The 21,361-nt window shown below is 41.8% G+C and overlaps 1 protein-coding gene across 3 annotated transcripts in view; it reads right to left on the bottom strand.

Annotated features, from left to right (window-relative positions):
* Positions 1-21,361, bottom strand: part of LOC135200266 (ubiquitin carboxyl-terminal hydrolase 48-like) — a 414,786-nt gene that overhangs the window by 301,194 nt on the left and 92,231 nt on the right. For all 3 annotated transcript variants that reach the window (XM_064228750.1, XM_064228749.1, XM_064228748.1), the window contains exons 3-4: positions 14,293-14,472; positions 14,028-14,132 (exon numbers count right to left, since the gene is read on the bottom strand). In XM_064228750.1, the coding sequence (XP_064084820.1) occupies positions 14,028-14,132; positions 14,293-14,472 (285 nt within the window). The remainder of the gene's footprint in view (positions 1-14,027; positions 14,133-14,292; positions 14,473-21,361) is intronic.

The raw sequence follows: 21,361 nt of genomic DNA, 5'->3' as shown, positions 1-21,361 counted from the left end.
CTTCTTTACACAACAAAATACAGCAGGACAAATGACCTAAACCTATACAAAAACAAAACAAAAAAACAAAACACATGTACTTACCAACTCCAGATATTCCAGGGCTATCCTGTGCTGTCCACTGGTCGAGGTCACAGAGATATAAACAACCACAAGCCAAAACCAAGAGCCACAAGCCAACAACACAACAGCAAAAACAACCAAGGACCATAACTCAACACAACACCCAAGGACCACAACCCCACAACTCAACAACACAACAACAAACAAGGAACACAACCACAACTCAACAACACAGCAAACCAACAAGGAACACAACAACAACAACCTACACTGCACAACCAATCACTAACACAAAAACAACAACAAAAAACAAAAGGCAACACAGACACCCACTAACAACACCAAGAAATTAAACAACAACAAAGACAACAGCACAGGCACAACAACTCCAAGCAAACAACACTAACTCAACAATAACTAAAAACAAATCAACAAAACACAACTTATCTGACCAAAATGCCTTCAACACACTGCTGCTAACACTACTGGCTGTCACAGGCTCTAACCCAAGACTGACTGAAAAACCACTAAAAACACAGAACTCTAACAGTCAACAGCACCAGCAGACAGCCCAGAACCTACCAACAACCAATTCAGTCATTAACCATCCATACAGCAATTACACTCACTCTCTCTCTCTCTCTCTCTCTCTCTCTCTCTCTCTCTCTCTCTCTCTCTCTCTCTCTCTCTCTCTCACAGACGTTGTCAAATGGAACTCCATAACTCCTCCATAAACTGACATCACTCCTTTTGTGGCGTAACAACACCATAACTCCCTTTTCTTCCAAATTCCCAAGATGTAGAGACCAGCCAGCTCCCTAGAGCCATCTCTCACTCCTTTTATCTGCACACAGAAGTACGTTAAGGAGATCAGACAAATATATCAGAATTTTTAAAAGTAAATTGTATTTTTCCTAGCTTTACAAACCTGAGGTCCTTTACTATAAGAAATACTTAAGGCATAGCTGATTATATATTGTATAATTGTTATGGGTATTTTATGCATTGTTGAAATATGGTGGGTGTCCTATATATAGACAACATGTGGTAGATTCTAGAAGGTGTCCCTGTTGATGGTATTTAAGTTGTGTTGTGACGTCATAGGCTGTGACGTCATAGACAAGATGGCGGCGGCGTCGGCAGGATGTAAACAATAACACGGGGCAGTAGAAAGCACGTGTTGGTGGTGTGTGGTTGGTAGGGGAGAGCTCTCTGTCTGGTAGGAGTTGTTTTTTTGGGTCGTAAGTCTTGTGGTGCTGGTGTTTAAGGTGATTTCTGGAGTGTACTGGAGTTGGAGAAAGCGTACAGGTGGGTAGATTAGGGTATTCATTTTTATAGAGAAAGAAAGGAGTTAGGCTAGGCCAAAATTCAAACTGGTAGCAGAGCGTGGTTGATCAAAGATGCCTGGATCCGACAGTGAACAAAGGGAGACTACTAGATGGAGAAGGGAATGTCCTAGGTTTAGCGGGATACAAGAAGAATACAAAGAATGGAAAGGTCAAGCCGAAGATTGGCTATTGTTGTATGGAGAAGATACAAAATACCCGGCGATAGAAATGAGAATGAGCTTAAAAAGGGAAAGCCCGAGAGCTAGTGGAAGCATTAGATAAAGATAAACTTACTGGTACAGAGGGTCCAAAGTTAATCCTAGAGAAACTAGATAAAGCCTATCTAAAAGACTCGGTAATGGAGAATTACGGTAGAATAAAAAGATACCTTCTAATAAGAAGAGAATCTAGTGAAAATATGGCGGACTATTTAATTAGATACGAGAAGGCAGCATCTGAGTGTGAAAGAGCAATGGGGAAAGGCGCGCTTGAAGGCGAAGTCAAGGGGTATCATGTAATAGAGCAAGCAAATCTCACGGAAAATCAAAAACAAATGGTATTATCGGCTTGTGGGCAAGAAAAGCTAGAGTACGGAACAGTGTCGCAAACAATGAAAAGACTATTTGAGGGATTAGGGACTAAAGAGGAACGGGAATGGTGGGGTTCGTCAGAAGGCAATGCCAGTTCTGGGGAGAGGTAGGGAAAAACCAAAAAGATATCGGGGAAGATGGAACCGAGGAAGGGGTGGTAGAAATCCTATAAACAAAGAAGGGAAGGTAACAGTATGTGCAATATGCAGCTCAGAATGGCATTGGGCTAGGGATTGTCCTCAGAATTTTCATAATAGGAAGAAAACTGAAACAAGACTAGAAGAAAATAAGGTAAAACAGAAAATGGGACAGAAGAAGAAGAGGTTTATGTAGGAGAAGTTAATAAAATAGTGGAAGCATCATGGGAGGTGGTTGATGCAATTTTGGACACAGGGTGTAAATCAACAGTTTGCGGGGAATTGTGACTAGCACGTATTGTCATGGATTTGAGTCAGGAAGAGTTGAGGAGAATGAGGGACACTAGGACAGAGTCTAATAAAGTGTTTAATTTTGGTGAGACATCTTATAAGTCCAGAGGAATAATAGAAATACCTGTGATACTAAAAACAGAAAGTTTTATTTGAAGACGGAAATTCTGCAAGGTGATATACCCTGGCTGATAGGTAAGCAAACCATGAGTAAAATGGGTATGACCCTAAATTTGAAAGAAAATTGTGTCATAGTAGAAGTATTAGGGGGAATGAAAGTAGAGTTAAGAGAAGACGAACAGGGTCATTTAAGAGTGCCTATAAGGAGGAGGAAGGTAGAAGAATTATTACTGGAGGGTTGGAAGGGAAAGAATCCGAGGGAAATTAAGAACACAATGAAGAAATTACATTTACAGTTTGGTCATGGAAGTGGAGATAAAATATGGAAGCTAACAGAGGAAGCACAATGGAGTAATGGGTTAATCGAAAAAGAAAAAGAGGAAATAAGAAAGTTACTAACGGAACTGATTAAAACTTGTGAGGTTTGTAAAAATACAAAAGAAACCCCGCCAAACCGGTAGTAGGCTTTTCTTGGAGTAAAACGTTCAATGAAGTCGTAGCGATGGATGTGGGAGAGATAGAAGAGAGAAAGTTCTTGGTAATAGTGGATATGGCAACGAGATATTGTCAGGCCTGTTGGATAAAAGATAAGAAACCAGAAACTATAATAAAGATACTTTTTGAGTGCTGGTTTGCTATATTTGGAGCACCCTCCAAAATATTGTCAGATAATGGGGGAGAATTTCAAAATGAAAAAGTAAGGAGGATGGCAGAAAAATGGAATATTAAAGTATTAGCCACAGCATCAGAATCTCCGTGGAGCAACGGATTATGTGAAAAGACCGTAGGCATGATCAAGGGAAGTGTAAGGAAGATGATGGAGGAAGAGGAAGTAGATTGGTCCCTAGCTTTGAAATGGGTAGTGAGTGCTAGGAACTGTTTAATGAATAATGGAGGTTTCTCTCCCAACCAATTAGTATTTGGAAAAAACCCTTCACTGCCTAACCTAATAGGAGAAGAAAGTTCTAGTCCTGCAAGCAGAGAAAAAAGGGATGGAAGAGGGTATGGTAAGGGACACACTGAATGCAATGCACAAGGCCAGAGAAGCATTTATAAAAAATGAGTCCTGTAATAAAAATAAGAAAAGCGCTAAACAAAAACATCAGAGAACATAAATTTGAAGAAGCAGTGGTAGGAGATGAGGTATTCTATAAGAGGGAAAATGAAAATGAATGGAGAGGACCTGCTCAGGTAGTGGGAGTATCGGGGAAAACAATAATAGTTCAAACATGGGGATTCTTTAAGAGAAGTAGCTAGGATACATGTGACAAGGATTCAACGACGATCACCAGATACAGAAGAGATATCGGCTAGAATAGATAAATCCCATGGGGTGAAGGTAGGTCAGATGGCCCAAATGAAGGGAAAGTAGATTGGCTGGAAGGAGAGGAGATAATGGGTGAGAGAAGGAATGCAGACACAGAAGAGACTATAGAAAGAGAGGTGATAGAGGAAACAGTGGAAGATAACGGGCAAAGTGGGTCAATAGAAAGCGAGTTAATGGAAGAGATACCAAAATTCAAAAAGGGAAATAGAGTTAGGGCTATAAACAATGATACAGGACAAGTAGAAGAATGGACTATTTTGAGGTCTTGCAGGAAAAAGATCAAGCCAAGCATGGGCTGATTCGTACAATATACGAGACTCACAGTCAGGTGACAAAGGGTGGGTTAACTTGAGGGATTATAGTCAGGTAGAAAAAATTGAAGATGAAGAGGATGTGTTGCTGGGATTTGAAAATAGAAGCATAATGGAAGCTAAAGAAAAAGAACTTCTAAGTTGGAGAGATAACCAGGTATATGAGGAGGTAAATGATGTTGGACAAAAAGCTATATCTACAAGATGGATAGTAACTGAAAAGATAAAAGGGGGGGAAAGGATATGTAAAGCAAGATTGGTAGCTAGAGGGTTTGAAGAAGAAATTGGCTGAGTGGGAAAAGGATGCTCCCACATGCAATGCTGAAATTTTAAAATTCTGTCTAACCATAATAAAGGTGAAAAATTGGAATTGTTATACATTGGATGTCAAAAACTGCATATTTACAAGGTGACGAGATACAAAGAGAAGTGTACTTGAAGCCACCAAGGGAAGATGGTTGGAGGGGATTATGGAAGTTGAAGAAAACAGTCTATGGGCTCAAGGATGCAGCAAAAGCATGGTATTGTAAAGTGGTGAAAGTAGTGAAGGAGCTTCAAGGTGAGAGAAAGTAGACTAGAACCTAATATATTCTTTTGGAAAAGAACAATAAATTGGAAGGCATTTTGTGTACACACGTAGATGATTTTTGCTACGGAGGAACTGAAGGATTCTTAAAGGAAACGATTGGGAGATTGAAAGGGAAATTGCAAGTAGGAGAACAAGAGAGTAAAAGGTTCAAGTATATAGGAGTAGTAATAGAGCAGAAGGAGAATAGATTTTCCCTTAATCAGTGGCAGTATATAAATTCCATAAGAGAACCAGAGGCTAGAAGATATACGGGTAATAGAGTGCTAGAACAAAAAGAGTTAACAGAGTACAGATCAGTGGTAGGACAGCTGAATTGGGTATCACTACACACGATGCCAGAAATATCATATGATATTAGCGAATTAAGTAAAGCATTTAAAGAAGGAACAACTCAGGATATGAAGAAACTTATTAAAATTGTGAGAAAAACTAAGAGCATGATGGGCGAAGTTACAATAAGTGAGATGGAAGAAGAAAGGGTTTATTGGGAAGCCTATGCAGACGCTTCATTTGGAAACATAGAAGATGGCATACTCAACTGGGTTATATTATTTCTTTGACAGATGGGAAGAGGAGAAGTCCCATATGGTGGAAGTCTAGGAAATCCAGGAGAGTGGCAAAATCCACCATTGAGGCTGAAGCCCTGAGTGTTGGGGAAGCTGTAGAAGGATTGATATATTTCAAGCATTTGTGGGAAGAGGTAGTAGGAGGGAGAAATTTAGAAGCCTTGGTTAACACTGATAGTAAAACACTAATGACCGCCATCAAATCGAGCACTGGTGTAAGTAGCAAGAGATTAAAAATAGATATTGCTGCAATAAGGGAAACCATTGAATCCGGGGAAATAAAGGAGGTGAGATGGATAAAAGGAAAGGAGCAAGTGGCTGATGTATTAACTAAAGCAGGAGTTTCAGGGGAATGTATTAGAAATTATGTAGAGGGTAAAGAGTTGGAGGACGAAGGAAATTAAGAGGGGAATACTAGGTTAGGAAAACAGTCGGAGGGGAGGGAGAAAGAGATAAGTGTGATTATATATTGTATAATTGTTATGGGTATAGATAAGTGTGATTATATATTGTATAATTGTTATGGGTATTTTATGCATTGTTGAAATATGGTGGGTGTCCTATATATAGACAACATGTGGTAGATTCTAGAAGGTGTCTGTTGATGTATTTAAGTTGTGTTGTGGGACGTCATAGGCTGTGACGTCATAGACAAGATGGCGGCGGCGTCGGCAGGATGTAAACAATAACACGGGGCAGTAGAAAAGCACGTGTTGGTGGTGTGTGGTTGGTAGGGGAGAGCTCTCTGTCTGGTAGGAGTTGTTTTTGGGTCGTAAGTCTTGTGGTGCTGGTGTTTTAAGGTGATTTCTGGAGTGTACTGGAGTTGGAGAAAGCGTACAGGTGGGTAGATTATTCATTTTTATAGAGAAAGAAAGGAGTTAGGCTAGGCCAAAATTCAAAATAGCCTGGACACAGCCGCTGAATTCTTTAAAAAGGCAGTTCAGTAGTTAACTACCGGTCCGGTTGTTGGTAGTCCCTCCAACCAGACGTAATCATTCCAATTTGCTTTTGGTCCAGGTAGCAGATTGTGGGGTGGCATGAGGTGGGCACTTAGTGTAAAGGACCTCAGCTTTGTATAGCTAGGAAAAATACAATTTACTTTCAAAAATTGTGATTTGTTCTTACGCGATATAAAAACCCTCAGTCCTTTACTATAGGAAGGCTCGCTGATTGGTGGGTGGAATCTGAGTGATCTCCAATGAACTGACTGGGGTTCAGCCTACCTGAGATTTCCTTCCTGGTCGTAAGAGTGTGGAAGGGAATCAAGCCACTGACTTTTGATATCGGAGTTAAAAAACTGCAAGATCATACTCAGTCTTCTGGGTTTACTCATAAGGGGGAGAATTTATGCCCCCCATAAGAGAAAGCTAAGCACAATTATGTCGCAGACATTAAGTTATGAGTTTGTCTTATGTCCAGGTCCCTTTTCCCTGCCTTGTGAAGGGAAGGGGTGGATATTACTTCTATTAACTAATCAAAGAAAATAAATAGGTTACTCCAAGGAGTGTATTACATGCATCAACCGCTTGGTCCAGCATGTAACAGTCCACATTACTCTTTACCTAAAGGGAAAGAGTAGGATACAGAGAGATGAAAGGGGAGCCAGTCACTCCACAGTCATGCTTAATCATACCATACAACGAGGCGAGATGCAATACTGTCCAGTTAAGGAGCTGGGTAAGTTACACAACCTGTTGAGCACCCACCACTGGTCCCAAGGAAAAGTGTCCAAGGACCTATGGGTAATATCCCAAAGGTAATGAGAGGAGAAGGTGGTCTGGTGTGCCCAGAACCTCATCTTCAAAACCTAATGAACTGACAGGTTCTACGGAATGTGAGGGAACGGAGCAATGCCCCTGACCTCATGAACTCTTTGGACAAAGTGTACCGTTGTTGTCAGCAGCAGAGTACGCCTTCCTGATCATCTCTCGAAGCCATCATCATTAACAAAGTCGCTCAGGGAGGGGATGGTGAAGACCTCGAATCTGGCGTAAGGGACCGACGGATTCTGATTCTTATCTCCAAAGTTCGGGATGAAGTCGAGCATCACTAATCCCCATCCACTATTACATCATAAGAAAGATCATGTAGTTCGCAAACTCTCTTCGCCAATGCCAGGGCAAGCAGAAAGACTGTCTTGAGGGTCAGATCCCTGTCAGAGTACTCTCGAAGGGGGTCGTATGGGGCGCTAGTCAGGCTCCGCAACACGAGATTCACGTCCCACTCAGGAGGTCTTAGATCCCATGAGTGATGATATCTCGAAAGAAGACAAAATATCAATACCCTTCGGCTTCAAGACTAGGGCCAGTGCGGCTCTGTAGTCTTTGCAGTTGAGATGGGAGAGAGCTTCTCTTGGCGAAGGAAGACACGGAAATCCACGACCTCTTGAAAAGTGGTTCTGACCGGAGATACCCTGCCTACAACACCAACCAAATAAGACGGACCACTTTCCCTGGTATACTGCAGAGGGCCATCTGAGGTATTCTGCTATTTCTGTCTGCTTGGAGGAGAAATAGTCTCGCTCACAAGAGATGGTGGATATCCTCCAGCTGTGAAGACACAGGAATGACATAGTACCATTTGGTCTGTGGCTGGTACAGCAGGTTCTGCCATGGGGGAATCTCTCTTGGTATCTCAGAGAGAAGAGCCAGAAGGTCGGGATTTCACACGGCCTGAGGCCATTTGAGGGCCACCAGAATCCTCCAAGATTCAGGGTGATCAGTGCCCTGCCGATCACTGCTCAAATCAGGTAGAACGAGGGAAAAGTTTAAACTTCAAGGATGTCCCACAGATGTTGGAACGCATCCTCTGCAGCTGCCCAACGGAATAGGTGGTCTTTAGCTTCCTGTTGAACCGGGTGGTGAGCAAGTCCATGACTGGACAACCCCAAAAGACTAAACAACCTTTCCGCCAGGTTTTAGCGTAGAGACCACCCCATCCTCACCACCTGATTCTGGCTACTGAGCTTAGTCTGACATTTCATTCCTCTTGCCTGGAATGTATCTGGCCGACAGCTCTATCGAGTGTGCTGTAGCCCACTCGTGCACCTGCAAATGTCAATTGATGAAGCTCGAGAGAGGCGAGTCCCTCTTGCTTGTTGACGTGTGCCACCACTGCAGTGTCATTGATCATAAACGCCACTGTGTCCTATCACACGTTCCCGAAACTTGGAGAACCAGGAAGGCTGCCTTGAGTTTCAAGATGTTGATGTGAAGGTGCTTGTCATGAAGCTCCCGCAGCTCTGCAGTCTGCAACTCCTCCAGGTATGCACTCCATCCTCGGTTGATGCATCCAATTCTTCAGAGACGACAGATGATTTATCATGACCAGCCAAAGCCAAGCAGGCTGTTCTGGTCAAGATAGGAACCACCACACTGCCTTCCTGAACATACTGGCACTAGAGTTCCAGGGGAATTCTCGTCTATCAACATGCCCAGGTACCATGTCCTCTGCTTGGGCTCAAAATCGGACTTCTTGTGATTTATCAGGATCCCTCAGATCCCGGCAAACCTTGAGGAGTCGATTCCTGTCCTGTAACAACCGCGAATGGGAGTTCGCCAGGATAAGCCAATTATCGAGATACCTCAATAGACATATCCAGTGCGAATGCGCCCAAGCTGGGACCAGGTTAAGCACTTTCGTGAGCCATCGAGAGTCCAAAACAGAGCGTTCTGAATTGGTAGACTGTCTCTGCGAGGATGAAGTAGATGCACTTGCAGGAGGATTTGTGGATTGGTATCTGGAAATACGTATTCATCAAGTCCACCGTCAGTATAAAGTCATTCTCCCTGATAGAGGCAAACATTGTTTGTATTGTCTCCATCTTGAACTGAGTCTGGCTAAGAATCAGTTCATGGGAGAAAGGTCTATGACCGGTCTCTATTCCTCCCAATGTATTCTCTACAAGAAAGACCTGACTGTAGAATCCTGGGGACCAGCCCGACCCGACTTCTACAGCATCTTGCTCAGCGTCTTCTATACTTCTTCTCCTAGTGTAGCCTGAGGAAGTAGAGGGAATAGGAGAGGAGGATGGATGCCTTTATTCAAACACCCTTACAGTGCTGCTGTCAGGGGGGATGAGTGGCGTCCTTGTGTCAACCAGGTGACAGCAAGGGCGTGGGTCTAGGAGAGCATGATCGCCTTGACAAGGCACTTTCGTGAGGTACATGTACAGGTTCTCGCCTTGCTGTAGCAGTGCCATTGCCAGCAGCGACATGGCTAGCAGCGTTTTGGCTACCAGAGCCGTGGCTACCAGCAACACTCCAGCAGCTTGGTGAGGACTTGCATCCTCCTCATGACGCATCCCTGCCCTCTTCGAGTCCGAAACCTCAAGTGAAGAGGGCCATACAGGGGACCTTCTCTTGTAGAGGAAGCAATCTTGGTCTTGACAGGTTGGTCTAAGCCATGGCTTGGTCCCTGCTCTTGCCCCGTGCCACTGCCATGGGAAGGAGAGACCCCTTCATTGACTGCGGATGTGCGTCCTCCTTAGGTGGTTGTACATTCAGAAATACTCACGAACGAGACTCCGACACAGTCCTTGTCCCTTGAGCATAGCGTCCTTGGGAGCAGAGGCTGGAGAACGATCTTTAGTTCAAACTCCAGAGGCCTTCGAGACCTTGGTCCCTAGAGAAAGTGTCTCGGTTCCCACTTCCGAAGAAGCGGGAGAGCCAGCGAGATATTTTCCCTGTGTTTGGCTATCATAGCATCTACCTGTCCTCTGTTAAGAGGGAGGTGGACTCCAGCAGGGGTCCGTTTGTAAAACCAGTACTGACTTCGGGCGAAGGGACCTTGTAACTCAAGAGAGGACAGTGTCTTGTCTCTTGAGAATTAGGTTTGTCCACAGATTAGCCGTTTGGTGCCCCGTACGAAAGCCCTAAATCCAAACTGGCACTGTCTCCTGAAAGCTGAGTCTTCCCCCGGGGCTATGGCTCTAGAGGAAGCAGCAAGTCTAGACACTGTAAAGGATCACAAGTCTAGCCAGGAGACTGCCTGAAGAGCTGCCATTGCGGTAGCCTCCAGCATTGCTGCTTCCTGTTGAGAGAGAGATATTCTCTCGCTCGTCAGGTGTTGCAGCGACAGACCAGGACCCAGGTAAACTGGGTCCAGGTTTACCTGGTTGTCTGTAGAGGCTTCTCCAAGGGTGTGTGCTAGCAGGGCTGGTATCAGGACAGGTACTGGTAGCTTGGTAGCAGGACTGGTATTGGTAGCAGGACTGGTGATAGCAGGTCCTCTGAGAGCAGCAGTCCTGGTGGGAGAGCCGCGCCTCTGCTAGCAGCAGGGCAGCTCTGTCTGCTAGATGATGGACCAACTTTATGCCTCTGGAAGGTAGAGGAGGAGGAAGTAGCTTGTCCTAATGATTGGACTTCAAATGAATTCTCTTGTCCAGGGACAAGGTCTTTCACCTGTTCCAATACACCTTTGGCCAGGCCCAACCAACAGCAGCCCCGTCGAGGTCTTGGGTTCCATCTTGGGTACCCCCATAAGGCTTCAAGATGATTGGAGCTTTAACTACCGAACCACCTTGTTAAAGAATTAAGTGGCCATGTCCAGGCTACGCCTTAAGTAATTCCTATAGTAAAGGACCGAGGGTTTGTATATCACGTAAGAACAATCAGCTGTTAAGTCGGGATATTCCTGGATTTTGCAAGCCAGAGCCCCTATAGTCCAGTCAAGGAAAATTCCAATATCCAGGACTTTACAAAGATTCTTAAGAAAATGGTCCAGCTTAGCAGACAAGAACATGGTCTTGGCCACAAAAAAAGGCTGACCTCTGGGCCAAGTTGATGAGACTGGAGAAGTTCCCTTGAAAGGAAGCAGGCACACCCAAAGAAGGAAGTTCTCCTGTTCCATAGTATAAGTATCTTCTCTTCAAAAAAGTTAAATTTAACCAATTCTCTCTCCTCTGACACCCATTTTTCCACTTCTTTATGAGCCTTCCTAGCTGAAATAGAAAGCACCATCTTAATTACATGAGCAGACTCTGCAGGGCGACTGCTCAATTGGAGAACTGATGTGGGAGACGAAGATTTTGCAGGAGAGATGTAAGTTGGGTAGCTTTGTAGTAGGTATCGCAATAAAGCTGTATAAGCTGTAGGAGTGTCTTCTTCCACTTCCTCTTCTTCCTCGACCTAAGTAGTCCCAGCGCTGTTTAATCAGAGCGAGAGAGGGATTCAATAAACTTTAAGGTTGTTGTAAAGGCACTGGAGCTACGAACCAATTATTCACCAATTGATTCTCAACAAGAGAAGCAACTAACTGACTCCGAGCGATCATTCAAAAGCGAGGACTGACACTGTCTTGGTGTACAAGAAGGCTCTAATCCACGTTTATGATGGGGAAGCTCTTGTGCAAAAGACCATCCGGGAGTGAGAGAGAGTGCTCAGATGCAAGTGGATGTTCGGGTGAAAGCGGGTGCTCAGGAGCACAAGACTGCTCGGGCGCTCAATCAAGAGCATCTTGCTGTGGCGCCAGCTAGTGCTTAGACACTAGGGGTCAATCTGAAGAAACTACATTACTTAAATCTACAGGTGTTACCACACATTTCCATTTTGCTATCACTTGACGTTTGTATGAGCACTCACTGGAAAAACACTCTGGGTTGTCTAAAAAACTACATGAGGGAACAGCTTCTCTCACTCTATCACAAGGCACCTGAAGGGTGTGAGGCACTTCTGCTAACCTTTTCAATGGTCTTGACTTACTACTGTTGTGCCATTGGTGCCTCTGTGCTGGACTCGAAGCATCGGAACTAGCCAAAAGATGATGCGTTTCATGAAACACACCTTTCCACTGATTATCTGTTGACATCTGGCCATTTGCAGCAGAAGGGACTGAAGGGCTGACATCAACCTCCTTTGAGCTTACGGCACAGCTTCTCCCTGGTGCAGGGGTGTATGCTAGGGACCTTTGCCTAGGAGAATCGGTGGGCCAATTAGCCAGCTCCTCCACTGTCACTTCACGATTACTCACAATGCTTTTATTTTTTGTGAAAGCCCTAATTTGAGCTACTGTGTTCACTAACATGTCAAATTTTTTCTCAAGAATGGCAATGGCACTGGGTTCAGGAGTGTGGGAATTGGGTCCGGGGTTAGGTGGAAGAGAGGCAGGGCTATTAATGGGGGACAAAGCAGAGAAACAATTGGTAATTCAACAAGAGAATTAACCGATTCCTGACTAGCTAAACTCTTTTCCCTACCAGTCGCTTTTCTCTTTCTGTCTTTCTCTCGTTTATTCAAATGATAAGTTATGATTTTCCAATCTTTCCTTCTCCAACCCTTACAATCATCACAGTTAAACTAGCTGAACATACTTGTCCCCTGCAAGATGTACATTTAGTGTGCAAATAATACTTTTTGCTTAAGTAAGTCTAGTATTGCAGCCTGTGCTATAATAACAAATACTCACCAAACTGGTGTCAGACATCTTTAAACTCACAAGTCGAAAAGAAAGTCCTTTTCTATAATTATCACTTTAAGTCAAAATTCAGAGGAAATATTTGACAACAGCCCATCCAAGGAAGATGAACCCTGTAGCCCAAGCAACCCAAACAGCTGCCATCTTGGATGACTCCGAACCTGAAACTAAAGAATTAGATGGTGTAACCTCCTCCCTCTTGAGAGAGAAATGGACCTCGAGGGAGAGGGGGCTACATTAAACATAAGATCACCCTGCGGCACTCCATATACTTCCATCAACGAATCAATGGAAAAAAAGGAAGGTGACATGGGAACACCTGAACTAGCCACAGGGAGAACAAACGCAGGAGAGGGAGAACACGAGGAGAAGAAAACCCCTCCCAAGAAGGAAGAGTCAAAACTGCAATGTTCCCTCTTCTTATAAAATACTCTCCACTGCAACTTAGGCAAGGAACGACATCCAGGCAGGAATTAGTTATAGTGAAATAATTCGCTCTGCACCTACTGCATGTCGTATGAGGATCTGTAGTCATAGACACTAGAAATCTTGAACACGTAAATCCCTGAGTGCCCAGGTACAAGCGTTAACGAGGCCATGAGGACTCCGAGGAATCCATAATAAACAGAAACAATCACACACAAACACACTGAAAAGCAGAAAGAAACATGGGCACAAACAACTGGCTATCACCTTGTACACGCAGGAGTTGCCAGATCTCACAGATTCCTTGCTTTACAATCTTTGATTGTTTAGCCGGTTACCAGCTAGTGCTTGGAAATTATCCTATTATTAAGACCGAAGGTTTGTTCAGCATATGAACAACCTATATAGTATCTAATTGCGGAAAAGCTACCAAAACAACAAGTTTTATCAATTTGAGATATAATTCACAGAGAGCCGACATACAGAAATTGGTTCTCTATGCTCAGTTGTTAGCCTCTTTGCCTCTTACCTTCACTTTTGAAACAAAAGAATTGCTATCTCAAATTTCCAAATGTTTAGTTGCCGGTACTTTTAAAACTTTTAGCTAGGGCCATTTACCTTCACTTTTAAAACAAAACAATTGCTACCTCGAATTTCAGAATGTTTAGCTGCCGGTACTTTAAAAACTTTTAGCTGTGTAATTACTTGGTAAGTTACATATACAAAATCCTTGAATAGCAGGGTACTATGATTATATGTACAGTACTATTTATTTCTTATTAAAAAAAAAAACATGAACAGCATGCATGAAATATAAATCCTACCATACACCAAGAGAAGACTGCAATCTACACAAAAGAACTTACCTATTAGCATGTGTGTCCATATCGACAAACATTGCTTGAAGAAGATATACCATACTAGACAGATTTTCTTCTCCAATAAATCCATCAACACTATTGATGGCATTTCTGAAAAAGAGCAAAACGAAGGAATTACAGGAGAAACCCTACTCCCATAATAATTGACAGCGTCCTGTTCTTTTAAACTTGAAAACATTACATTACAGAAAAAGGCTTGTTCTGCATTTCATAATGCAGAGCATTTCAGACAACTTTACAAGGTACTAACCGAAATCTGGGAAGCTGGTATAGAGCTTGTAAGGCCGAATTAATCCAACATGTATTTGCTGTGTTCTGCAGGCCAACAGGTTGTCCAGTAACTCTTGGCTGATCAGTTGGTCGAGCTTTTTCCTTACGTGATCCATTTAAAAGTTCTGCTAAACACCAAGGACTGTTATGACACTTCTTTCTGAAATTTAACCAAAATGACATTATCAATATAAATGATATGTAATTACTATAAATATGCTATCAAAATACTGAAATAATAAGATTTAAAAAAAAAACAATCGCAATGGTACTTTCATACACATACCCATGGAAACGAGCTTGTGTGAACCCTTCGGGAGGGGTTATGAGTCCAAAACAAGCGCCTTGAACTACACAACCATCCCCCCTTTGAGGGTAAAGAAGATATACCTGTAGGAGAGCCAATGGGTAGGTATTAAATATACACATCCCTCAAATATCCCAAAAAACAAGAAGTCACCCTCTTGATCAAACTGAGAACAGAATGGACCATTCCACCCAGGACTGGTTCTGGAGAACAAACCAATTCAGTGGGAAGAGGGGGTAAAAGACTCACAGCACCTTCCAGGAGATCTCCTCACAGGGCAAGGGCCTTCCATGAGCTGGGAACGAACATTTGAAACAGGAGGGATATGGAGAAGACCCTAAATCTGTCCTGGAAAATGTTGTGTGGAGAGTGTGTGCACAATTAAACAGCTTTTCTCATCAAGAATTTCAACATTCTACTACTAACAAGGCAGTTCGATTGGCAGAGATCCTTAATGGAGAAGGACTTGATGACATCACCGAGGATGAAGTCGGAACCCTCATTGATGCCCACTCTGACCATCTATTGGACCAGGATTTAGAAGAGCTAAGAAGTCTGCCAGCGAGGATAAAGGCACGGTAGGTTAAGAGGACTAGGCAAAGGAGGAGGGCCTGTCTTTGGACTTTCTGAGCAAATTTGAGGACATTCAAAGGGGTGATGGAGAAGATTTTGGCACTGGATCCTCATATAGAATGTACTGTAAAGTGCAATAATGCCATTGATGGGTTACTGAGGCCCTATACAAACCTCCTCAGCAGCATGAAGAAGCAGACACAGAAGCTGCCTATCACCAGTTATTTCTTGGCTGTGAAGAAGGCCCCTCCCTCCAAAGCCTCTTGAAACCCCTAAAGTGAGAGTGGTGGACAACGCACCTTCTGATAAAGGGGAAGAGGCACCCCAAAGCAGATGTAACTCCTCTGCTTTGCTGTAAAGTCATATCTTCATAGTTATTCATCAGATTGCACAGCTAATTCATCATCATCATCATCTTCAACCAACACTGACCACTGGTGAAGTACCCATATGATTTACATAATATTAATATTAATTTTTGAAATGTTAATAAAGCATTCAACATGATACTTTAAGGTACAGTATACAGTCAACACTAGTATTCCTAGGGGATAGGAATCACAATCATCCCTGAATAGCTAAAATCTGCAAATACTTGACATCAAGCTTTAACAATGCTTATATGTAACTGGCTATGTAAATAGTTCAAACACCAAATGCTCCCTCTGAAAACATTTATAATTGCCCATTTAAATAGTTCAAACACCAAAAGTATACCTTAAACTTTCATCCTACAGAGAATATACTGTACCTTAAACTATCATCAACAACACTTTAACATCATTTCAAGTTATCTTGCAACATTAACCTTGAAAATAGTGGTACAGGCAGTCCCTGGCTTACAACATTCCGAGGTTACGGCGCTTTTCAATTATATTCACCCAAAATTATTTCCAGGTTTACGACGCATGATCCAGGGTTACGCTGCCAATCTAGCAGAAGAAATATGACTCCAAAAATGCAAAATAATCAATATTTGAAGGTTTTTTTTTATGAAAAATGCAATAAAAATGCAGTTTACATAGTTTTAAATACAGGCAATGCATTAAAAGTACAGTTTTCTTAAGATTTTTTACGCTTATCAAACTTACGACAATTTTTGGCTTATAACGCGTCTCAAGAACGGAACCCCTGTTGTAAGCCAGGGACTACCTGTATATGGCTTCTAACTAAGTGTGAATTAAAATTATTCAAGTTACCCCTAAGAGAGAGAGAGAGAGAGAGAGAGAGAGAGAGAGAGAGAGAGAGAGAGAGAGAGAGAGAGAGAGAGAGAGAGAGAGAGAGAGAGAGAGAGAGAGAGAGAGAGAGAGAGAGAGAGAGAAATATATATGCAAATTAAAAATATAGAATACACTAGTGACAGTAAGCACACAAAGGTAAACAAAGATTAATTCACAAAAGTAGGTTATTAAAAAAAAAAATAAAAAAATAAAAAAAACATCACTAAGCATCAGGGCTACACTCAAATGAGCGACTAGCAGAGCTGATATCCTGCTCTGTAATTGGCTCTTCTAATCCTTCCAGCCAATAGTGTCTCTGTTACAAGCCAATCACCACTGAGGAACATACCCTTCTGTGTGATCGCTACTTCTAACCCTTCCAGCTAATAGCTCCCTTGCTATCTATTTATCTATCTATCAGAAGAGAGAGGAGAGAGAGAGAAGGGCTGGAGTAAGTTGTTTACATCAGTTAAACAATTAAAAATTTTGCAACAATAATTCTTTTACACATTAAGATGATAATAGATTAATATAATAGAGGCAGTCCCCCTTTATCAGTGGAAGTTCAGTTCTTGGCGGGGTGCTGATAAGCAAAAACCGCCATTAACTGAAACTCAGCGATTTATGGTGCTTATGGCACCCAATTTTGGTTAATGGTGCCAATAACTGGTTAGTGGGGCCTCTGTTAGTATGTTATGGCGCCATAATTCTATTATCAACACCTTATGGCGCCAATAACAGAAACTTGGCCCATTATGGAGCCATAAATCGCCAAAAACCAGATCGCCATTAACCAAGTCCGCCTATAACAGGGGACTGCCTGTACACTAAAGTACCATCCTACTTACAACGAGCTTGGTTCCGACCAACTGGTTGTAAGTCAAAATGGATGCAAGTCAAACCTTGGAAAGTGGCCAACATAATGGGTAGGGCATAATATCATACCTTTGCTATAAAAAGTATCTAAATAGTACTGTAATATGGAAGGACAGGGTGACAAGGAGATAGCCAGTCATCAGGTGATACATTTATTGCCGACGCGTTTCGTAACACAGTTACATCATCAAGGCCAAAAGAGAAACAACACAAATTAAAAATACATGAAATATAACTTTGACTTTAAGAGTCTCAACAAATATACAAAAAAACACATAAAATCAAAGCAATTTAAAAAGCACCTGCTACACTAAAAAGTTGAAGACTGCATGATTCAGAAATCATGTAAAAATTTGTAAAACCGCCATCAATTATACCGACTTCTCTGTCTTGGGCCAAACAAGCCGTTTACACGAACTGCTCATTTTAGAGTCATTATTTATTAAGCAGTTAGTGCCCAAGTTGAACTCACACACCTCCTCTGCACAGTTGTATCTGGGTTGAACCGGCTTTCTTTGCTGCTTCTCCCTTCTTTCCGAATCATTCAGTCTTCAACAGTCTAGCAGGTGCTTTTTAAATTGCTTTGATTTTATGTATGTTTTTTGTATATTTGTTGAGACTTAGAGTTAAAGTTATATTTCATGTATTTTTAATTTGTGTTGTTTCTCTTTTGGCCTTGATGATGTAACTATGTGTTACGTAATGCTTCAGCAATAAATGTATCACCTGATGACCGGCTATCTCCTTGTCATCCCGTCCTGTGGCCCGCTTGCGCCAACATATTCTGTACTGTAATATAATGTACAATCATTATTTCAATCTCTTTACCATAATGTACTTCTAATGATATATTTTAATCACTTGCTATTTACTGGTAGGCATCGAGTTACAACAGGGTAAGGTTTCTGCATGCGTGTCAGGAGTCGATTTTAATGTAAATCGGTCTGCGATCCAGTCTACAATACAGTTAATACAGTATAATGATGTAATCTGAGTATAATGAGAGAACTCTCCCCAGATGGCATGTTGCTGAGTAACTTAGTGGTCATCTAATTATACGGCATGTACTCTTATGCATCAGCCTGCCCAGTCCTGCTGCCAGAAGTACAGTTGTAAGTGGGAGTGGTCATATGTCGAGCAGGTTTTAAGGCAGATGGTAATGTATATACTACTACCAAATATACTCGCATATCATGCGACTTTTGAAGAATTAATTTTGGAGCTAATTTTAAGGGGGTTGTATCATACATGAGATATAAAATTAGTGTGTGTAATATTCACATGTACTAGTATCGTTTGATAAAATACAACCAATGAATATGCATGGATTTTCAAATTACTATTGTTATATTATAAAATAAAAAAATAGCAATCAATGTTTTGGTTTGGAAATCAGCTGAGGACGATTGCAAGGTAAGTTTATTTTGCTGTATTGAAGTCAAATCAGAGCAATTTTCTTGCTTCTAGTCAGCGTAAATGAATCTCAAGATACTCTATTGATATGGGACAAGGTTACTTTACATTATACAAAGTGTTTTCAAGTCAAAATATCACTTGAATTTGTATCGTTGTGAACAAAATTTAGTTTTTTTTTTCATTGGCAGATGGCGCTGAGGGCATGTTTATTGTGTAAAAAATCAACAGAATATGTTCGATATTTTCAATTGATTTCATCAGAATACTACAAGCTTTACATATTTATCTTTTATCGGAGTGAACACAGTAAAATGTGTTCTTTCATGCCAAATAGTTTTGATTAAAACATTTCTCTCAAATTTACGGTCGAGTTTGATGGTGCTATACTGAAGTTTCTATGTTGTCGATGCACGATAATTGTCGTTAGCAGATGAACATTCTTTCCTCAGCTTCAGCTACAACTAGCAGCTTAAATTTGGCAGTATATGCCCTTGCCGATCTTTTCTCCATAGAGAATAAGGATATAGTAATGTAAAAATATATCAGTCCTATTCTTTTTAACGTAATTTGTAAAATAACTATGGTAATTTTTTACTATCGTACAATGGTTGAAATGCAAGCAAGCCGCTGTAGTTGTTGGATTCGGTTGTTCATAGCAAATCAGTTGTTTCTGGCTGTATGTGTTTACACAACAAGTAAAACATTACTGACAATACTTTTAGCTTTCTCGTTTACTCTTTTTAACTTAACTAGATGATGGGATAGATAAAGAGATGAAGGAAAAGGGGTTAGCCTAAACAGAAAATAGGATAGATAAACATGAGGAAAAGAGGTTAGTCTATTGTAATTTGGTCTCAAAAATTGAACTCGCTTGTTACATGAGATACATGATCAAATTATTGTTTCAGGGTGAAAATTTTGGGGTCACATGGTATGCGAGATTGCGTGTTACATGAGTATATATGGTATATGTACTGGCAGCCCCCAATTAAGGGCAGGGGTTCTGTTCCTAGGGGCCCGACACTAAGCAAAATGTCTCTAACCAAAATTCAAGTCTATGGGCATCACAATCCACCTTACGGTACCCTACACTTGTTAACGATGCCTATTTAGCCGTAACATGTAATAACTCTTTAATAAAAATGTGGAATTTCATTTGCCTAATCATTTACTATGGTCTGCCTGATAATAATACAGTCATACCCCTACATACGAAAGTCACTACGTACGAAAAATCTAGGTTATGAAGGCAAAGACATTGATTTTTTTTTGCTTCTGTGTATGAAAATAATTCAGGTTGCAAAAGGGTGTATGTACTGTAAAGTCCAAGATTCGCCCAGGCCGCCGAGAACAATTTTAAACTCGTGCGCTGCCAACTCAGTAGACTCGCCACCATCCTCCCGTTCTCCCATTGGTTCCTGATGCTAGTCACTGCTGTACGATCCTGCTCTCCTATTGGTCAGCATCTGTCCCATCATGCCTCTATGTAAAGGCGTTCCTTGACCATTTCTTGCGGCAGCATTATCGGAAACATTTGGAATTCGTTCGTTCACATAGATTTTGTTTGTTATCGTAAATTTGTGTTACTGATTTTGCTTTCGTTGTACCGTAAGTTACTTTATCGTGTTGTGAGTGAACTTAATTACTTTCGTTATTACCCATGGGTCCCAAGAATGTTGCTGAAGTTCACGGGAAGTAGAGGATGCTTTCTATGGAGACAAAGATGGAGATAATCAAGAAGTGTTAATGTTTTCTGCCATTTGTTAATGTGTTCCGTAAAGTTTAATGTTAATGTTTTCTGCCATTTTTTAATGTTTCTTAAAGTTAAGTGTTCATGTTTTCTGCCATTTGTCCTCCTCCTCTGTTGCCACTTTCGGACATCACCTCACTCAAAAGGTAAGGTTCCACATTTTACTACATAAGTACATACATGTACGTACAGTATTTCTTGTACCCTGTACACTAATACATTTCATTTACAGGTACAGTCATGGTTAGGTTAGGTATTGAATGGTCCAAACTGTTGTATTTCATTGTTTATTGGTCAATTTAGCTTTATTCATCCCAAACATGAGTCCTGAAATCTCTGGGTGGGCAAGACCTTTCGAAGCTTCTCATGAGCAAAGATATCTCTAGGGAAGAAGAGATATCTACGCCCTTCAGCTTTAAGACTAGGCCTAACACTGACCTATATCCTTTTATAGCTGAACTGGAAAGGAGCTTCTCTCAGCAAAGGAAGATAAGGAAATCTGTGACTTGCTGAAGAGTGGCTCTGACCAGTGAGACCCCATCTACAACGCCAACCACAGAAGACCACCCACTTTTCCTGGTATACTGCTGCAGAGGACTGTCTGAGATACCCAGTCATCTCTGTTGCTACTCAGCAAGAAAAGCCTCTCACTTGCAAGAAATGGTGGATAACCTCCAGCCATGAAGACAGAATACAGTACTTGATGGTACCCTTCTATGTGTGGTTGACACAGAAGGTTGCGCCCAGGAAGAATCTCTCTCAATGCCTCGGAGTGCAGAGCCAGAAGGTCAGGAAAGCCACCAGAATCATCCTGAGATTTGAGGTCAGCACTTGGATGATCACCTTGCAAATCAGATAAAAAGGAGAAAAGGCGTACATCTGAAAGTTGTCCCATGGATGTTGGAAT

This window comes from Macrobrachium nipponense, chromosome 26 (assembly GCF_015104395.2).
Source record: "Macrobrachium nipponense isolate FS-2020 chromosome 26, ASM1510439v2, whole genome shotgun sequence".
In the NCBI taxonomy this organism is placed as follows: domain Eukaryota; kingdom Metazoa; phylum Arthropoda; class Malacostraca; order Decapoda; family Palaemonidae; genus Macrobrachium; species Macrobrachium nipponense.
The sequence above is the reverse complement of the archived record's forward strand: the minus strand, read 5'-3'. Positions and strand labels throughout refer to the sequence as shown.